Source organism: Cydia strobilella, chromosome 17 (assembly GCF_947568885.1).
Source record: "Cydia strobilella chromosome 17, ilCydStro3.1, whole genome shotgun sequence".
Classification (NCBI taxonomy): domain Eukaryota; kingdom Metazoa; phylum Arthropoda; class Insecta; order Lepidoptera; family Tortricidae; genus Cydia; species Cydia strobilella.
In genome coordinates this window covers 16,766,373-16,787,699 of record NC_086057.1, presented here as the reverse complement: position 1 = coordinate 16,787,699, position 21,327 = coordinate 16,766,373, and the positions used below count along the sequence as shown (strand labels likewise).

General features: G+C 44.2%; 1 protein-coding gene across 1 annotated transcript; it reads left to right on the top strand.

Annotated features, from left to right (window-relative positions):
• Window positions 1–1,893: 1,893 nt before the first annotated feature.
• Window positions 1,894–20,122, top strand: LOC134749120 (uncharacterized WD repeat-containing protein alr2800-like). Its single transcript, XM_063684024.1, has 16 exons — window positions 1,894–2,588; window positions 3,360–3,520; window positions 3,911–4,136; window positions 5,822–5,931; window positions 6,112–6,293; window positions 7,158–7,314; window positions 8,287–8,462; window positions 9,470–9,639; window positions 9,765–9,901; window positions 13,391–13,657; window positions 14,300–14,462; window positions 15,667–15,786; window positions 17,842–17,972; window positions 18,809–18,932; window positions 19,266–19,448; window positions 19,618–20,122. The coding sequence occupies exons 1-15, from the start codon at window positions 2,066–2,068 to the stop codon at window positions 19,436–19,438; spliced, it is 2,820 nt and encodes a 939-aa protein (XP_063540094.1). The 5' UTR covers window positions 1,894–2,065; the 3' UTR covers window positions 19,439–19,448; window positions 19,618–20,122.
• The last annotated feature ends 1,205 nt before the right edge of the window (window positions 20,123–21,327 follow it).

The following is a 21,327-nucleotide window of genomic DNA, read 5'->3' as shown; positions in this document are numbered from 1 at the left end:
ACACACACACACACACACACACACAATCTAATCTTTTGTTACTTTGTGAATATAATATAAGGTAAAATTCTAAAATGTTAATATACAAATTTTGAAATAGTAACAATAATATTAGGTAAATTGTTATTTTGTTAAAATAATAGCAGTTTGCACAATGTTACATTTTATGGTTAACTGTGTACAAATTTACTAGATAAATGTGGAAGAGCGGGCCTTCCTGTCACAGGTATTATACATACTTACTAGGAAGTCCCAACCATGGGAGTGTTATGATGTACTATTTAACGAAATAAATGCTTTTTTTTTTTGATACTACTTTGAGCTATTAAAAGGCTTAACCCACAATTTCAGTCTGTTAAGTATGTTATATTGATTCTTAAAATGTTGCTTATTTTAAACGTCTGTGATGTTATACGCGGTGTGCAAATGAAGAGGCGTTAACAAAAACAACGTACTAACTGCACTAAATATGGTTTTCAAAGTTTAAAGTTCAAAGTTCAAATTGTTTTTATTTATGAGTATATGTCAAACTGATTACAGTGGTGGTAAATAAATATTTGTAGCACTATACCCTGCCTGATGGCGTACAAAAACTTGAATAATTTCCTTACATACTAACATGCGAAATAAATTTACATATCTATATAAATACCTAGTTATTATTAATATTAAAGTCATGTCAAATCAGAAGCGTTAAAATTATACAGCAAAAATTCAGAAATGGTGTAAAAACAATTATCAATTAAAAATGTCAGTAGTTTGTGATTAAACTGATTTAAGGGTAACATTTTAAAATGGACAGGCAATTTGTTATAAACCTTACTAGCTAAGCAGAACACACTGTTGCGCATTAGGGCAGTATTTGCGAAAACAGGAAAGAGATTCTGAGGATACCTGGAATTTCTAGCAAATACCTCAGAGACCGTCCTGAATAATGTTGGGTTTGTTTTGATGAACATTGCAATTTCAAAAATGTAGAGGCAGGGGAATGTAAGAATTTCCAGGTCTTTAAAATGTGGTACACAGCTATTTGTTAGGTGAAGCCCTAGAATCGTTTTCACGCATCTTTTCCTGGCGATAAAGACGGCTCCCCTGTTGACTGAATTACCCTAATAGATGATCCCATATCGTAAGGTAAATAAGCAGAGTAAATTTTGCAGGTAAATAAGCGAAATAATTATAATAGGTTTTAAAATAAAATATAATATGTTTTTTTTATTGAAGTAGGAATAAATTAACGTTGTTACTTATGTTGTTTTTATAAAACACATACCTATTAGTTCGGTGGTTATTATTTGGATTTCTCAATAAATAAAAATAAATAAAATAAAAATAATAGGTTTTAGCAGAGATAATACAAAATTTTACAGAATAACTATTAAAATGATTTAAATTAATGGCTTTTTTGCCTATTGATGCTTGAGAAAGGCACTGCGAATCATGTCAAAGTTGTATCATATAAATATCAAATCAAGTTGAGATTATAAACTTAGAATCAGCATCTATAGTTGTAGAATAACACACGCTCGGCGGTCGGCGCGCGCCGCCGCGCCGCCCCGCGCGCTCGCGGGCCTCGCCGCCGCCGCCGGTGCATCGCTCGCTGCAGCCGACACTTCCCATCATTACGTCGATCCCGTCCAATGTTCAATCCGTTACCGGGCAGATTAACTCGCCGAGTTCATAGTCTTATCCACTATAAATAGCACAGCGTGTTCTCGTTCAAATATAGGTGATTAAACAATGAGTATGACGAGCCGAAGGCCGCGCCGGATCGATCGCACCGGACACGCGACCGGCCACGCTTCGACACTCACCACGCGTCCTTCATTACTATTTACACGTTAATTGTCATGTTTTTGTGAAAACGATTATACGAGTAGGTATCTGTAATCGGTGCATAATCGAGCGGCCGTCGTCAGTCGTACGCGGCGCGACAGCCGCGTCGCACGCCGTCATCAATCACGCGAGGCGATCACTGGCGATTGACGGGCGCGGGGTATCGGCCGCGATCGGGGCATCGATCGTGATTAGAGCTGACGTGGCCGGGACGGCGACCGTCGGCGGGATGAGCGCGGAGTTGGGTGCGCCGGCCCTGGTGCAGGCGCTGCGGGCGCACACCGGGGAGGTGTCGTGTTGCGCGGCTCACGGCGCGCGGCTGGCCACGGGCGGCGGCTCGGCGCTGCGGCTGTGGCAGTGGCGCGCGGGCGCGGGCTGGGCGCTAGCGGGCGAAGCGCGCGCCGCGCACCGCTTCGGCGTGACGTGCGCGCGCTGGGCGCCGAGCGGCGCGCTGCTGGCGTCGTGCGGCGTGGACGGCGCGCTGCGCGTGTGGTGCGGGCGGCGGCTGGCGGCGCGGCGGCTGCTGGTGGCGGGCGGCGCGGCGGCGGCGCGCGCGCTGTGCTGGGCGGGCGGGCTGCTGCTGGCGGGGCACGACGACGGCAGCGTGCGCGTGTGGGCGGTGGGGCCGGCGCGTCTGCTGGCGCGCCTGCAGCCGCTGGAGGGCGCGGTGCACGCGCTGTGCGCACCAGCGCGTCACGCGCTGCTGCTCGTCGCCTGCACCGAGGGCGTGCTCAGGGTCTTCGATCTCGATGGTGAGCGCCGACAAAATAATAACGGTAGTTTGAGAGATAATAGACAATTGATGCTCGGGTGTTTGTTCTGACAGACAAAGGAAATCGATCCCACTAATCATAATAATAATGTTTGCTGAGCACTTTAACCTAAGTTCTTATATGTGCTTATAGACTAGAATAATAAGATAGCCGTGATAGTGAGATTGTATTCCCCGAAGTTTATTATATTACCTAATCACATTCATATGCTATTTTTGATTAGCTATTCGCATATTCATATTAAACGTGGAAAAAATAATCCTTACGAGTATCGATAATATGTGCCATTCTCAACCAAAAGGGTACTTATTGTCGGTTGTCAATAAGGCGCTATTTCAATATAGCTTCAATTTGAAATCAACCTAATCGACAACGATATTAAATATGGATATTAAACGTGGAAAAATAATCCTTACGAGTATCGATAATATGTGCCATTCTCAACCAAAAGGGTACATATTGTCGGTTGTCAATAAGGCGCTATTTCAATATAGCTTCAATTTGAAATCAACCTTATCGACAACTGACAATGTGGTACCCTGACCTTTAGGGTAAAAAGTCACATATTTGCATGCACTTACCCGCTGACCAAACAAGAGTTTAAATAATATCCATCAAATAAAAATAAAATGAATAGTTTGCTCCTCTTTTTGATTCATTGATTATTTTTGCAGAGAGAAAAAATAAGGTTGACTGGTAGAAAATGTGATTTGGCATTTGTAGGTACATTGTTATGGATGTTGTGTGTAGAAGTTTGCCGCGGTGGTACCGAGCAAGGCGCGGGCCCGGCGCCGCTGCTGGCCGAGTGCGGCGCGCACGACCTGGGCGCGCTCAGCGCGGCGCACAGCGAGGACGGCGCCATCGCCGCAACCGGCGGCCACGACGCCGCCGTGCGGCTGTGGTGGGTGCAGGTAAGAGCACTGCAGAGCGATCTGGGCACGACCAGACCTCTTAGCATGCTTGCGTTGTCGCGAGCTCGCGAGTGACTGCATAATATGTCAAGCACGACTTTAAGTTTCCGCGGGGGAACTGGATAAGTGATGCTAAGCGACCTGCTGGGCGCCCTCAGCGCCGCGTACAGTAAGGAGACTTGCGGCTCTGTGCACATTGAGTGCACGTTACGTAAAATCTTGATTTATAAATAAATATAATAGAATAAATGTAAATAATTTATTGTCAAACCACAGGTAAAAATAAAAAAGATGTTGATGGTGATAAGTCCTTTTCCGCAGTCTACCAGATTTATGGTGTACCTACAATGTTAAATATCATTCACAACATATATATTTATTTTTGAACAGGGCCGAGGCCGAGAACGGCGCGTGGTGGCCGGCGCGCGTCTAGAAGGGCACACCGCGGCGGTGACGGCGCTGGCGTTCGCGCGCGGCGTCCTGGCGTCCGCCTCGCTGGACCGCACGGCGCGCCTATGGGCGCCCGCCGTGCCCGCCTGTCTGCACGTTCTCCATGCGCACCCGCGCTACCTCACCTGCCTCGCACTCGCGCACGACCTCTCCTACCTCGTCACCGGTAAAGCAACTCCGAACCTCCTATCTACACTCCAGTGCACAGTGTGCCGTCCACATAACCTCGGAATCACGAAACAAATATATTGGTTGTTTCACACACTTTTCACTAACAGAGCCAGCATTTTTTCGCAATAGTAAAAATATAAAGCTCCGTTTAGCGAGTATAGTCGAACCCTGCATTTAAAGCCCTATAGTTTGTTTGTCGGCTTATTTATAATAAAAACTTTTGCGAGGTTACAGTTGATCCCAAAACGCTCACAATATACAAACAATGTCAAATTAATAAATATACCAAAATGAACATGAAACATTTACACATAAATTAAATAGCACACACTATATACGGCACGCCGCATTTGCATGCCAAGTCATTGCAAATTAATACACACACTATACAGGGTGGCTAAAAAATCAGTACATTCCCGTGGCCAGGGAGGTTTTAGGATTTTATTGAATAACTTTTACTATGGGACCTACCACGAAATCGCGAAAAAAAATTTCTTCTTTGTTGTATCGCTCTTGACAGAGCGGTCGTGGTCACGTTGAAGCGTCCGCATCGGTAGTAGAGGCGGACACAGCTCTTCGCACGATCTCCCGCCATCTCTCCCTGTTGGCAGACTGTCTAGCACACTCAGATACGCGGTTTCCCAGTGCGGACTTTATTTGGTCACTCCAGCGCATAGGTGATTTGCCGCGCGATCTGGTTCCCTCCATTCTGCCTTGTACGACCAGTCGCTCTATGGAGTCGTTATCTCGCCTAGAGACATGTCCAAAGTACTGTAGTATACGCGACTGTACTACGGTCGATAAACGCTGTGTGATGCCGAGCTCCTGGAGTATGGACACGTTGGTGCGGAAGTCCGTCCACGATATTCCAAGCATCTTCCTCCAGCACCACATCTCCAGGGCATCTATCTTCCCCTTTTCTAACTCGCGCACTGTCCACGTCTCTGCCGCGTAAAGAAAAATGGGAAATACAAGTGTTCGCACGAGTCTGACTTTAGTGGCTTTGGTAATGTTGCGATTCCTTCATACTTTCTTTAACTTCTCCATCGCAGTTCTGGTAATGGCCATGCGTCGTTTAACTTCATCTACGCAGCCGCCGCTGTTTGAGATTAAAGCCCCGAGGTAAACGTAGGTCTGCACCACGTCACAGTTCGCAATCTGTGTCACGTTGGGCGAATTGCCATTGACGCGGTCCACGATCATAATCTTGGTCTTTGATCGGTTTATCTTTAGTCCAAACGTAAGGCTTATGCGCTCCATTTTGAGAAGTTATTCCTCCATAAGGTCAGCGTTACTGGCAAATAAGGTGGTATCATCTGCGTACCGCAAGTTTGCAATAAAAAAAAATACCCTCCCATAGAAAATGGACCAGCCAAAATGTATGAAACAGCCAATTTTTTTCGCGATTTCAGGGTTGGTCCCATAGTACAAGTTGCTCAGTATAAACATCCTTGGCAACGGAAATAAACTTATTTTTTAGCCACCGTGTATACGGCACTCTAAAATCGTCAATTTCATCACGCCTAATTTTCTTGGCGTCTTTGATGAAGTGTGTCTACAGTGATATTTCCGTTGGTTTGGAGACCTCTACCAGACAACTAAAATTTTCATCCAAAGAAATTAGGGCGACGCTAACGCTCTGATAGTTTAGTTATTGAGTGCAAGGTTGTGTTGTCGCAGGCTCTAACGACAAGTCGATCCGCATGTGGGGGCTGCGCGGGCTGTCGCTGGAGGAGGAGCTGGTGCTGCCGTGCGACGGGCTCGCGCACTTCGCGCTGGGCGACTTGCAGGTACACCTTGTTGCAAACATATTAAGTCCTAATGGACGATTCACTACATTCGGCGACATATTGTTAAACAGAAGTTGTTTATCATGATCCTGAGTGATGAGAAAACCGATTCAAGAGGGACATAAAGGAAGGCGGAGAGACATAATAGACATATCTATCAGCATCCATATCTGTTTGCAGGGCATCAGTCAGTTGGACGACGACGAGCTGGTGGAGCTGGACGGAGTGCAGGAGAAGGAGGGGGAGGGTGAGGAGGGCGGCGAGCGCGCGGGGGGCGCGCGGCTGTCGTGGCGAGGGCGCGTGCACGCCGGCGCCGTTAACTGCGTCGTCGCGCAAGGAGATCTGCTCGCCACAGCTTCTAGGTGACAACTAATTATTACCCTATTTTAATGTTTAATACTAGATTACAGCCAAGGGATGAATGGCACTAACAACGAGGTAATTTAGCGCTCCAATGGATTGAGAAGGCCAATCGAGTTAAAAACTGTCTCTGCGGCCACGAGAGACCAAAAATGGTAGTCATTCGTATGAGGGTTACTAACAGGGTTGTTGCGAATGCGAAACATTAAACATTTATTCAGCAAATAGGCCACAGGGGCACTTTTACATGTCAATTTTTACAAGCAACACAAAACCAAAATTTACAAAAAACAATTACAAATATGGAATCAATAAAATATTAGATACTTTGTCAGAGATGTATCCAGTCTAAATGTCGAATTACACAAAAAAAAGAAAACTAATAAAAAATATACAAACAACAGACAATATACGAACCGCGGAACTCCCGCATTATTTTTAACATTCGCATCCGCATCCGCATAAAATCGATGCGGAGCTTAATGCGGATGCGGATGTGGAACAGGTACGTACAGGAACGTCTTATAACGGCGGCGTAAGTGCTAGGTAATTTCGTCATTAGCCAATAGGAATCTCGTTTCGTTTTTTGTGATTCGTCGATCGAGCACTTTAGCCTATGACGGACAGCGACAAGAAGTGAAAAGTTTTTTTTATTTGGACTTTAGTATAGTAAAATACTGTTTCGTTTTTTTTTTAAATAAAGATCACTAAAGTGTAATATTTGACGTTTTTTATGAGATCCTTTTAAAATCCGTATCTGCATCCGCGTCCACGGATGTCAAAAAAATCGGCATCCGCAACATCCATGGTTATTAATCTAAATGGTGTTTCTCAATAACAAGTTTCTACATTTATTTGTGCAATAGTGACGGTCTGGTGAAAGTATTGCGCTGCGCCAGCGGCGCGCTGGAGGAGCTGCACGTGCTGGACGCGCACCAGTACCCGGCGCAGACCGCCGCTTGGGGGCAGGGCGTGTTGTTGAGCGGCGGGCTGGACGGACAGGCCGTGCTCTGGGACACACAGGTACGCCGGCGTGGAGTCCGGGGTACAGCTGAGCACCGGACTGGACGGGCAGGCCATGCTGTGGTCCATGTGCTGGGTCCCTTGCATGTTGGGTATACATTTAATAATAATGTTTATTCAAATTTAGATTATTTTAAAAGATCCATCGCTGGTCAGTTATAAGTGTTGCTGTTCACTGGTTGTTCAGTGAACTTTCCCTAGTATTAAGCTAATTTTTTACCGTTCAATCCCCATGAATGTGTCGTGTTTTCACCGTTTAAGTTAAGCCAATTCAATATGTATACATAATTAATACTGAACAAGCTTAACGCGTTCATTTATTATTCATATCGAGTTGTTATGAAGGTTTCGCCTGATAATTGTACAAAATGAGGGCAATTGAAATCGATTTTGATCAAACCTCGGGTGCTTTACGCAATTAAGTTGTTCATTCGCCACGAATGAGTGAATTAGCCATGAATAGCCTAGCCTAGGTGACACAAATACTCGCTTCGATGACATATTTAGGCCTCCAACATTACGTTAATGTGATCGTAATCTTCGATTGTACTCCAAACTTGACTGAGCTCTTAACTTGTTTCTGGTGAACAACCACCAACAGACAGACGGACAGTGAATCAATTTTTCGGGTTCCGTACTCAAATGGTAAAAACGGGACCCTATTACTAAGATTCTACTGTCCGTCGGTCTGTCTGTCACCAGGCTGTATCTCATGAACCGTGATAGCTGAAATTTTTACAGATGATGTATTTCTGTTGCCATTATAACAACAAATACTCCAAACAGATTAAAATAAATATCTAAGTGGGTTTCCACCGTAGATATGAAGCGACGCCACATAGGCCTCCGCCAAGAAATGGGCTTTGGCTATTCTTTTTTCAACTTTCTTGGGACATGACATTCTATTTGTTTGCTTATGGTTTGGTATGGTTTGCGTATGTGTACTTGTGTTGTGCACTGTGCACTGTGCAGGCAGGATGCCGGCTGCGCACGCTGTCGCTCGGCGCGAGCGTGGGCGGCGGCGACGCGGGCGGCGGCGGCGTGCGCGGCGCCGCCGTGTCGCCGCACCGCCCGCCGCTCCTGCTGCTGGCCACGGACGATGGCCTCGCGCCCGTGTGGGGCCTCGACGACGGCCCGAAGCCTATACAGTAAAGTGTTGTTAAACATCTACCTAGTGTACCTACCTATATACACGCAGCACGCAGCATTACCATCAGGATGCGTAGCCAACATGCCAATCGCTTACGCTCCGTAGCGAACGAAACGCAACTGTCACTGTCGCACTAATATGGAAGCGATAGAGAGAGAGACTACCGTATCGTTCGCCACGGAGCGAACTATTCTCATCATGGCTACGCACCCTGGTCATATACATAGGTTATATACATAGGTTAGATTTGTGACCCATGTGAAAACCCTACATACGGTTTTGAAAATAAAACGCTTTCGGTCAAATGGAATTTGGCAAACGAAACGTGGGCAAAAATGATTATGAGTTAGCGATAAATAACAATTCACAAATTTAATCGTCTTCGTGTTTCTTGCTACATAATTACAATATTAAGCTATTTTTATTTTTTCTTTTTAGTCAACAATCTTGTTGTATATCATTTGTTAATTAAATTCTACACGTGATGTTATGGAAGAGCGGGGTCTTCTGTCACAGGTATTATATACTTACATACTAGAAGACTCCAACCTTTACAACTGTACCCTCTATTGTTCACAAATAAACATTTTTTCATTTTTCATTTTCAATTACATATTATTATGTTACAAACGGAAAGTTGAATAAAGTTCAAGTAATCAAAGTATAGGTGTTTGAGTGTGGAAAAGTGTTTCATTTAATGCGTTTGCGTGACCCATTTTCTATACGAGTTGATGTTTTAAGGGCGGTCCCACGACTGTCATTGGACAAGATTGATGATGATCTCCTTCTAATCACATATCGTATCGTAATAGGGTACTAGTATCATATGCTAAATATAAAGCTCTAAGTTTTACTTACTTAATCCGTTCTGTAATATTTTGGTTACCTATGCGTTTTTACAAATTGTTCATACATACTATATACATACTTATTACGTATACGTATGTACATATTACAAATTGGTCTAAACAATTAAAGTTTTGTTTAACGGTGTGTGTGTTATAGTGTATACCTGGTGGGGGAGGCGGCGGGCGCGGCGTGGTGCGTGAGCTGGGCGCCGGGCGGCGCGGCGGCGGCGCTGGGCGGCGCGGGCGGCGAGCTGCGCGTGCTGGCGCCGCCGCCGCCGTACGACCAGCCGCGGCAGCTCGCGCTAGTGCCCGACGCGCACGACCTAGGTACCTTACCTACTAGCAGCGAGACTTGACTAGTGCCAGAAGCGCGCGACCTACATATCATGGTTCACGCTAATATTCAAATAATATATTCCTATTATTATGCCATTGATATTTTGTCTCCGTAGGTGTAACGAGTTGCGAGTTTGCTCCGTCTGCGTCGGCGGTGGGGCTCGACGCGGAGGTGGCGGGCGTGCTGAGGCTCGTGCTGGCCACCGCGGGAGGCGACTCGCTTATTAAACTCTGGATCGTTGATCTCGATGTGGTGGGTTCAGTTTATTACACCCGACCCGTATCATTGAATACCACGAGTATTTTGTCAGTGTCAATTCTTAACCGATGGGCAGAGCATTTCAGTGATGTTCTAAATCCTCCAACCCAGACCACTGACTTACTATACATCGAGGCAATTGAAAATTTACCCACGCAAGATGACCTTGCCAATCCTCCATCATTTGTCGAACTCAATGCAGCAATAAATAGACTAAAGAACTCCAAGACACCAGGGCTGGATAGCTTGCCGTCAGAATTATACAAATATGGCGGACCTAACATTAAAAGTAGACTGTTCGATCTCGTCACGAAGATATGGGAACGTGGAATCGTGCCGCAAGATTGGAAAGATGCCTCCATTTGCAAGTTATATAAAGGCAAAGGAGACATTTCTGACTGCAGCTCCTACAGAGGCATCTCACTCCTATCTACTGCCGGTAAGGTCCTTGCTCATATAATAAATAAAAGATTAACCCTTCTTGCGGAAACATTGCTCCCAGAAACCCAATGTGGCTTTCGCCCAGGCAGAGGCACAGTAGATGCCATCTTTGTAGTTAAGCAAGTTCAAGAAAAAAGTCTAGAACAACATCGTCCTCTGTTTATGTGCTTTGTCGATCTAGAAAAAGCCTTTGATCGAGTACCACGGGAAGCCCTTTGGGTTGTGCTGGAAAAAATTGGCTGCCCTGTGAAGTTTGTTAACTTAATACGCGAATTCCATGATAACATGATGGCAAAAGTTCGACACGAAGAGAACTTCTCAGACCCCTTTCCAGTCACATGCGGTGTAAAGCAGGGATGTGTCTTGGCGCCCACTCTGTTTGCGTTATACTTTGCTGCTGTATTGAAAGACGCAACCAAATCCTGTAGCGAGCTTATAGAAATAAATTCGAGAGCAGACAAATCTATCTTTGACCTTTCTCGTTTTAGGGCCAAACGTCAAATTAGTAAACTTTCCATAATGGAAATGCTATACGCAGATGACGTTTGCCTTATGGCGGACTCTGCGGAAGCCCTTCAATCCTACGTGAATTCCCTTAACACGTCATGTCGTCAGTTTGGCTTAGTTATAAGTGTGACAAAAACACAGGTTTTGGTGCAGCCGCCTAGGGGCTGTCACATAGAGCACTCCAGTATCAGACTAGATAGCAAGGATCTGGAAGAGGTGTCACACTTTAGGTACCTGGGAAGCCAGCTCCGGAACGACAATAGCCTGACGTCCGAAATACCATCCAGGATAGCCGGTGCAGCCGCAGCGTTTGGGAAACTAAACAACCGTGTTTGGCGATCACATGACCTTAAATTAACAACCAAAATTATGGTCTATAAAGCCATAGTCATACCAACTCTTCTTTATGCCGCAGAAACCTGGTGCTGTTACAAAGCAGATATTAAAAGGCTGGACTCCTTCCATCTACGCTGTCTTCGCTCAATTCTGCGCATAAAGTGGCAAGACAAAATACCGAACACGGAAGTGCTGCGTCGCGCCAAGATGCCTGGTATCGAGGCACTCATCATCAAACATCAGCTGAGGTGGGGTGGCCACGTCGTGCGCATGGGCAATAACAGATTACCCAAAGCTGTGTTCTATTCCGAGCTCTCTAGCGGAAAAAGGAAACAGGGGGGTCAGTACTTGCGCCATAAAGACGTCCTCAAGCGTCACCTATCCACTTGCGGTATACCGAGCGATTCCTGGGAGGAAAGCGCGATGTGTAGAACGGCATGGCGCGCAACTGTTCATAAAAGTGTAGAGCAATACGAGCAGCAGCGCTTAGAAGACTTGGATGCTAAGCGCCATCTCCGTAAGACGCGCCCGAAGCCTTCGTACACCTACACCTACAATTCAGCCGGCCAGCTCCATTGCGTACCATGCAATCGCATCTTCAAAACCAAGTTTGGCTTCGCAAGCCACATTAGAGCGTTCCATGCGTCCCATTAAAAACGGTTGGAGTCGCCGTCGTCGGACACGGCGAGGAGGACATTATTTAATTATTAGTTACTCATGAAATAAAACTATGAAAACGGATTATATCGCGTATATTGAATTTATAATACATCCCGACGTTTCGAACTCTTTACAGCGTTCGTGGTCAACGGGTGACTGAGGAAAAATTACAAAATGCAAAAATACCCACATACTAAAATAATGAACAATCATAGACTACAAACTTTAAGGCTGGTTGTACATGCAAAATCGGTTCATAAGGCTAGTTATACACTATAATTATTTTTCAAGTAAAGATATATATATATACGCGATAAAAAAAAAAAAAAAAAACTATGCCGGCTCCAACCCTACACCACGGACCCGAGAAGATTTAATTCCCTCCTAAATTGTAGGAGGGTATCCCAATATGGGACCGGCAACAAACTCGGCGGGACACATCTTTTCAAAACATCAGAATGTCCAGCATCATCCAACACTACGGTCTCACAGTCTATGTCTCGCTTGCTCCTTTATCAGGTGGACTACAGGATCCCAAGCTGGTGGTAGAGAAAAGCCATCTTCCCTATTAAAGTTTGGATATTTAAGAAACCAACCATTGAAACCATTGAGATTAAGAATGATGTTTTGAAAAGATGTGTCCCGCCGAGTTTGTTGCCGGTCCCATATTGGGATACCCTCCTACAATTTAGGAGGGAATTAAATCTTCTCGGGTCCGTGGTGTAGGGTTGGAGCCGGCATAGTTTTTTTTTTTTTTTTTTTTTTTATCGCGTATATATATATATCTTTACTTGAAAAATAATTATAGTGTATAACTAGCCTTATGAACCGATTTTGCATGTACAACCAGCCTTAAAGTTTGTAGTCTATGATTGTTCATTATTTTAGTATGTGGGTATTTTTGCATTTTGTAATTTTTCCTCAGTCACCCGTTGACCACGAACGCTGTAAAGAGTTCGAAACGTCGGGATGTATTATAAATTCAATATACGCGATATAATCCGTTTTCATAGTTTTATTTCCCAGTTATTTACTTTTAATTTGTAAAAGAGGCCTACCACGACTGTAGGTACATAATTAGGCCTTAAAATACGAGTTTCAAAATAGGATTTCACGAGTTCTCATTATGTAGTTATCAATTGCATTAAGGTACTGATCTGCACCGTACGGATCGCTCATCGGCAATGGCGACACCGATGCTCCCAGAGGCAACTTTTACGATGCGTGCCGATGACGCGTTATACGCATATATTATTCTTCCTCTTAATCTGCTAACAAACAAGCAATCGACAAATTGTTATCCTTCGCTTTCCTACATTCCCACAAACAAATTCCGCACGTATGATCACTACAAAAATCTGAATCTGAAGTGGGATCAGCAATCCGATTGCTGGTACTTGCGTCGACTAATCCGATTGCTGCCGATATAGCTTGACGCATTATGAAAAATTTATCCATTTTATATAATATGCGATCGTCCGATGCCTGCGATGCGGGAATGTGGACGCTTACCTTTAAACGACTATTATCGTAATTCAGGAAACGGAAGGCGGTTCAGCGCGCCTCCAGCTGGCGCGCCTAGTGGGCGCGCACGGCAGCGCGGCGGCGCGCGCCTGCTGGGGCGGCGGGTCGTTGCTCGCCAGCGCCGGCGCGGACGACTGGGCGCGGGTGTGGGCGCCGGACGGCGCGGGCCTGGCCGCCGTGCCCGCGGCGACGGCGGGCGCCGTCGACACCGCGCTGTCGGCGGCGTTGGTCAGGGAGGACGATGAGTTGTACATCGCGTTTGGCACGTTGCAGGCAAATATTTTTTTTAACTAAATTGTTATACATATTTAATAGAGTCAGGCGTTAGTTTGCCCGTTTTGCCGTTTGTTTTGTCCCGTTGCCGGGGTTTAGGCGGAGAATGTCACATTTTTAGGTCAGTTTCGAGTTAGGTCACGTTCTGAGGACGTCACTTTCTGAGTACGTGACATTCTGTGTTTGTCACTTTCTGAGTTCGTCACTTTCTGGGAACGCCATGCACTTTCTGAGGACGTCACTTTCTGAGTTCGTAACTTTCTGAGTACGTCAGTTTTTTAGCATAGTAAGATTTAAGCGTATACCTGCATGAACAATGGATACCAGAAATCATATTACGTCACCTTAAGACAGTGCAGTAGAGCTATTATGATTGTTGGTATCCATTGTTCATGTAGGAATACGCTTAAATCTTACTATGCTAAAAAACTGACGTACTCAAAAAGTGATGAACTCAGAAAGTGACGTCCTCTGAAAGTGGCGTTCACAGAAAGTGACGTACTCAGAATGTGTCGTCGAACTCAGTAAGTGACAAACTCAGAATGTGACGTACTGAGAAAGTAACGTCCTCAGAACGTGACCTGACTCGAAACTTATTTTTCCCATATCAAAAAATGCCCATAGCGCCTAAAGAAGTTTTCACCTTAAAAAAGTTGTTTATATTTATGGCTGCAGGGGCAAGTGGCGCTGTGGAGGCTGCCGGCGGGGCTGGAAGGTGCGGGAGACGAGAGCGAAGAGGAGGCGCTCGACGCGCGCTGGTGGGGCGCCGCCGGAGTGCGGCATTGGCTTCAGGAGCACGTCACTAGAGTTCCTGGTAACTGCTTTATATAGGGAGCTGTTCTCATCTTAAACCCTTATGCTTGGAGCGTGCACGTGTGACGTTGGTATAATCAAAGATAGATATAACTCCGTAATAGATGGATACAATCCAAGGAAAAAACGTGCCTCGAAAATCAAGAAAATATGATTCTCGATCAGAGGGCGCTACTAGCTTTGGCCTAGTGTCGTATAGATGGCGTTGACGGTTTCGTTTGTTATTTAACAATTTTAACGCATATCAGTGAAAGAACATGGGTCAAAACCATAAAAATAATTAATGTAAATAAAAAAAAAACATTTATCCATATTTAAATACATTTTATCGTATTTTTATAAATCTTTATTTTTAGTTTTAAAGTGTGTCGATAGATGGCAGTGAATTTACTGTGGTTACAAAATTTACTATGACAGTACCGCTCTAGTATAAGTTACTCTATGGTATAATTTAACCCAGCGACGAAATATATAGTTATACTTGTCGCAGGGTGACGACGGGTTACGTCGGCGCCATCGTTTACTGATTTTGCAACTTGTAACGCCATCTTTTGGCAGTTCTCGGAAACGTCAAGCATTTTGCTTGGGTGCGGTCGACGCAGAACTAGTAACAGTTGGTTGGCTAACTTCAAGGTAAACAAAGTGACAGGTCAGGTGTCAGGTGTCAGGTGGTGATCGGACTATAAAAGCCGGTGCGGAAAGGAAGGATGGCCAATTGGCCATTCTGGATCGTGCCTTCAATCGTGACGGACGTTAAGCTAGTTCTGCGACGAACACACCACGTTTCCAACTTAAATTAATTTAAATTGATTTGTACCGAAGTAATCGTACCTTTATTGTGATTGTGATTTGAAAATACACATTTGAACTTCACGTATAGCATCTTATTTCGTGATTACAACCATGCACGAACCTACTGACGACGACACCCCAGCCCCAGATCCGACATACTAGTTACTTCTAGTTACTAGTACTAGTAGTAACCAATGTATGGCGATAGGCATTAGCGTCGAACATGCTTGGTCGAAGCGTGCATTCCGTACCGAGTTAGGCGAGGGTGAGGCGATTTAGCGACCATAAACGGTCATTTTTAGACGTATTCTATATTGAATAAGTAAGACTGACACTCGATTGTCGTTTTAAAGCTCGATATGAGTCAGTTTTTCACTGGTTGCTTTCACTTGCTAAATACCCAATGTTTACAGGGCACCTGTGGGACAGTGAAGCGGAGACGGCGTTGTTGGCGGCGGCGCGCGGCGCAGAGCTCACCGGCGCGCGGCTCCTCGATGACCTGCTACCAGACTTGATGCGAGCGCTCGACTACGGTAATGTTCGAACGTGGCTCACGTCATGTGGGGCTTGAAGTGGAGACGGCGTTGTTGGCGGCGGCGCGCGGCGCAGAGCTCACCGGCGCGCGGCTCCTCGATGATCTGCTACCAGACACCAGACTTGATGCGTGCGCTTGACTAGGGTAATCTTTCCAACGTTGCCACCATTTTTGAAGTGAAAACGTCTTTAGGCGCGTTGGGCATTTTTTGAGATGGGAAAAAAACCATTTTTTTATACTACGTCGGTGGCAAACAAGCATACGGCCCGCCTGATGTTAAGCAGTCTCCGTAGCCTATGTACGCCTGCAACTCCAGAGGAGTTACATGCGCGTTGCCGACCCTAACACTCCTCTCCCTCGAGCTCTGGCAAAAAAACCATTGAACTCGCAACACTGTGACGGTAACAGACACCGACACATCTGTATATAGGTATATACTTTATTTCTAGTACTTAGAGTTCATAGTCTTTAAAATAAGCCTCATCTTCGGACTAAGGTACTACTTAGGTAGGACTAAGGTAGGTATACTTAATTCACGAAGGCTGATATTTGCTTGTAATATCTTACAAAATTTTAAGGACAGTAGACCTTGTTAACCATAAATATAGTAAAGTTACTGTCAAATTCAAATAAATTCCGTCAAAACGCATAATGAATATTGGGTATGTACGTTAGTAAAATTCTACTTTATTTCTAGTACTTAGAGTTCATAGTCTTTTATCATTATTCTTTACGTTTATCTAGAATATTCGATATTCTAAATGTCAAAGAACATTCGCTACTCAATTCATTTTGTATCAAGCAGAAACGTCTGCGAAGGATGCTATTATAATAATAATAATACTGCTGTAATTTAAGATTGTACCTACTACTGTTTTTTACTGTTTTTTTTGTATACTTACTGCGACAATAAATGACTTTTTATTTTATTTTTTATTTTATTTTATTTTATGCTTAGATATTATAAATATTTAGTATGGCATAGCGCATCGTTACTGGTGGATTTCCAATATGACTAGGAACTCCGGCAGCCGTTTAAGAAGTGTAACACTCATACGGTAGATGTCGCTAGAGCCTGCCTTATGGCTAATATATGGTGGAAATATTCGCTGCATTGGGTGATGGTAGAGCACTGTACTAGTGATCCAGTGGTCGCGGGTTCAAGTCCCACCCAAGACAGTGAATTTTTCCACTTTTAATTTATTTCTAAGCTTATTCGCTACTCAAATTCTACGGTGAATGGCAAATAATCATATCATAATAGGAAGTATATAGTCATATACGACTTTTTGTTTTCGAACATCACGGACGTCACGATTCCGTCCAATTCCCAGCGGTTCGCCAATACTCGCAACTCAATCTCGTGTTCTTGTGTTCTCGGGTTCTCGTGTTCTTGTGTTCTCGGGTTCTCATATTCTCGTATTCTCGGGTTCTCGGGTTTTTGAGATGGGAAAAAATCATTGAACTCGCGACACTGACACCCACCCGACACCTCTGTATGTATATAGTAGATACACTTCGTTTAAAAGTATTTCCTGCACAATAAAATATAAATTTCCTGATGACTAGATTACGACGAGTATATTGTACAACACAAACACAACACGAGTAGATTGTGCAATACTTAAACAACAGTAGTGCAAAAAGTTTTGTAAGTAAACAAAAATATCCAATATTTTAGGTTATTTTACCGTATTTATTGAAGACTAAAGAAAATTGTACTCGTACCGGTCAGGGGCGCGGGGCACGCCGGTCGGGAGCGCGCCGGTCGGGGGCGATACGCGCTCCGGCAGGGCTGGCAGTTTGTATGGCAGATATTGGACTTTATTGATAAGTCAATAAGGGTCGTAATAGATGATTTTACTTTATGCACTAGAGCTTAAAAACCGATTTAATGTCGTCTACGCACGACTTAAAGTCGAACTTTACGAGCATGAGAAGTGAACAAACTATTTCTTGACGATTCAAAAAATACAAAAATGTAATTTTTCAAGTTGTTACTTCTGTTCACTTTTGGCATGTACCTACTCTATTCGTATTTTTGTAATTGCAGATTCAGCGGACTCCGACTTGGACGAGGATGAAGACTTGGCGCTGGAGTCGGAAGCGGAAGACGAACCCCCGCGCGCCAGGCTTCGTCGCGAACTGCGGTGGTTGAGGCGAGGGCCGCCTGATCCTGCTGCGGTATGATCCAAGCAATCAATACTCCACTTCTCAGATTTCCTGGATGCACCTTAAAAGAGCCCGGGCTCTTCAGCTAGAGTATCTATAGGCAACAATAACATAATCCTATGAATTGCTTTTGACGAAAGCAATCGCCATTACCTACCGAAAAACATGGGCTATTTTTTTGGTGTCGGATACCTATAAGTTATCGTGTCCCACTGCTGGACAAAGGCCTCGCCTCTTTTCCGCAAATTATCACGGCTTAAAACATAATATATTCCGAGAACCAGTGATCGGCAAAGTCGGTGCGACACCGCGGGAAAAAATATTGAAACGAAATCCTTTTCGTTCCCGGGCGAATGAGCGATAACGGTTTGAGTATTGAGACCGGTTTCCGACCCCTGCACAAAACAAGTACATAAAACAGAGAGAATACAGTAAATGTATACAAATGCGCTTATGAGTCAATGAATGAATAATATTTATTTCAGATTAATAAAAATCCCTATTCTTGTTAGTACACATAATGTCGAAACGTCTTATCTTATTAGGCGAATTTTAATTTGTGTAGGTAATATAAATTTATTTCATTAACTTATTAATAATAGAAACATTGTAGTAGGAAGTAAAACAATACGAATTCCGGGATTCCTGTGGCATATCCGTATTATTATTAGTAATAGTAGTAGTAAATCACACAAGAAAAATAATAATAATATAAGAATAATGATTGAGGTCATTCACCCCGTGTGGCACCGACTTTGCCGATCACTGCTTATTACTTACTACCTCGTTACTGTTGCGGTTCGTAGCTTTATCTCTGGCATTCGCTGAAGGCAGTAAACGGTTGACAGGAGGAGTCGGCGCCGCACGCGCTGCTGTGCCCGCTGTCGCACCGCCTGCTGCGGGCGCCGGCGCGCGCGGCCGACGGGCTCACCTACGAGCGCGGAGCCGCGCACGAATGGTTCCTGGCTGCGGGTACGAGTTAGGGACCCGGGACCCGGGACCCGTGATCCCGAGATCACGACCCCATAACTTGTTAGTGTTCGGACGGGGACTTTCCGCACTAGTGCCCATGCTCGGAGGGCGTAAGTGTTGGGCGGTCCATAAACAAATAGTTATCTATTCTATCTATATATTTTATGGAAGAAGCGGATTCAGTATTCTAAAAGTTTGCTATCATCGCTGCTCACAAATAAAAATACAGCTTCCTACAGTTTCTATACGACCTAAAACTCATTGTCGGTTGGATCATTTTAAGGAAATTAAGATATTAATCTTGTATTTTTTGTAATTAAATATCCATTGCAGAGGGAGCGGTATCGAGCGTGTCGGGTCGGCGTCTCGGCAGCGCGCGTTTACTGCCGAACTACGGCGTCCGGCGCACGCTACGTCGGCATCTCCGCACCGCGCGGGCTAAACCCGACCCCGACCCGGCGCCGGAAAACGTGGATACGGCAGACTTGCTGGGGCTCGGAGAGTGATCCTTACCGAGTGCGTATTTTGTATCCTTGTCTACTCCCCGCGGGCCAGACCCGAGCCTGACCCAGAGGGAAATGTGAACAAGACAGACCTGCTGGTTCCTGGTTGTCAACAAATTCTTGATGCACTAAATTAAATTACATATTAAGTTATTAAAATGTAAACGTCTCTCTTGTTTCAGATATGTCCAGGCCTAGTTATATGTAGGTACTTACATAATCTTTGATCTCTCAATGTCGCGTGGCTGTTCTCAATGACGCGCTACTAATGCAACGATTCCGAATTTCTCTTCTACTTCAAACGCGTTGTGATATATTTCTGATTATTTACTAATCAAGGTACCTAATAGTAGAGATAAATTATATTTAAACGGCGCTCCTCTGCTCAATACAACTACAGTGGTATCACAATCGAAATGTGGTAAATTAGAAGAAAACTTGGTAATTAAATAACTAGGAAATTAAGTAACAGCAGAGCTTGAAACTGATAGCCAATAATTGTGTTACCTATAAGTGGAAACTGTTCTGGCTGTTGTGTCAACTCAATTTGTTAAACTATATGTGTGATTATATGCTGTTTGTTTCCCTTTGCAATAAAAATAAAATAAAAAAATAAAATAAGGATGACTCACGCTAGCACAGTCCGGATCCGGGCCGAGGCTTTCGACACTTGGTCTTCTATGACGGGCGATAGGATAGGTGATCACGGGACGCTTTCTATAGAAAACTGAAATGTCGGACGCTTCGGCCCTCACCCGGGCCGTTCTAGCGTAGGTCATCCTTCAATCAGATAGCTTACTTTGCCTAACGAGGCAAAATTGTTTACCTGATATTATATAATTATAAAAATATAGTATAACCAAAATTGACTGTAGAAAAAGATTTGTGAGCCTAGCTCTAGCTAGAGGTACTTTTAGAAGGACCCGCCGTTTATAGTTTATCTCTAACCTGTGTAGTGTAGGTACATATATCCAATGACTAATAATTCAGATCTCGAGCTTATCTATAGAAGTGATGATTGTTGTTCCTGATATCCAGATATTTAAATGTGTTATTGAATGATCTGATGTACGTTGTACGTTGAAATGCTGCAAGTTTAATATTTTAAATCTTTTTAAATATTTCTTAATAAACTATGTTGGAAATACTCGCGTTGTTGTTTCTATCAAAATATTAATAGTTTAAATATAAGTAATAGTTTCTTGCATCTAGCATTTACTTTACTTTGTGATATGAGATATGACAATTAACCTCCACTACCTGAGGACTTAGTATCAAAATTTGCTAAGTAGACACATAGTTGAAACTTGATTGGAACCATTTATATTTGATTGTATGATGTTCAAATGATGACTCACACTTCACACTAGAATGGCCCGGGTCTTAACCGAGTCAGCCGAGCCTTCTGACACTTCGTTTTCTATGACCGGTGATCGTTTATAGAAAACTGAAGTGTCAGACGCCTCCGCCTGACGCCCGGACTCGGACCATTCTAGCGTGAGTCATCCTACAAGTAATGATTTTCGAAATTAAATACTGCCTGTATATTCTACAACAGAAGTAGCTAAATGGACGAGGTGCTTACAATGAACAGAACACTACGTATAAAAAAACCCAGAGCGAGCTTAGGTAATTTTTAACAACTCACCCGCTTAGTATAATTTGCATTGTCGTTGTCGCATACTCGTACGGCTCCATAGTTGAGGTCGCGCGCCACAGCGTGCAGCATGCAGCGTGCAGCGTGCAGCGTGCAGCGTGCAGCGTGCAGCGCACCACAGGCTAAGCTGTTGCTAGTTGTTTGAAAACTAATTCATTACCAAAGATAGTTACTCTATGTTCATTATTAAGTCCCTTCTGTACCTCCTACTGATTCGCGAATAAATATTTGCCTT

What these genes read in the sequence shown, in the direction of transcription:
- LOC134749120 (XM_063684024.1), top strand. Translation starts at nt 2,066, where the DNA reads ATGAGCGCGGAGTTGGGTGCGCCGGCCCTGGTGCAGGCGCTGCGGGCG. An exon ending in CTGCTCGCCACAGCTTCTAG is followed by an intron (nt 6,294 to 7,157) that starts GTGACAACTAAT and finishes TTTGTGCAATAG; the next exon opens with TGACGGTCTGGTGAAAGTAT. An exon ending in CGAATGGTTCCTGGCTGCGG is followed by an intron (nt 18,933 to 19,265) that starts GTACGAGTTAGG and finishes TATCCATTGCAG; the next exon opens with AGGGAGCGGTATCGAGCGTG.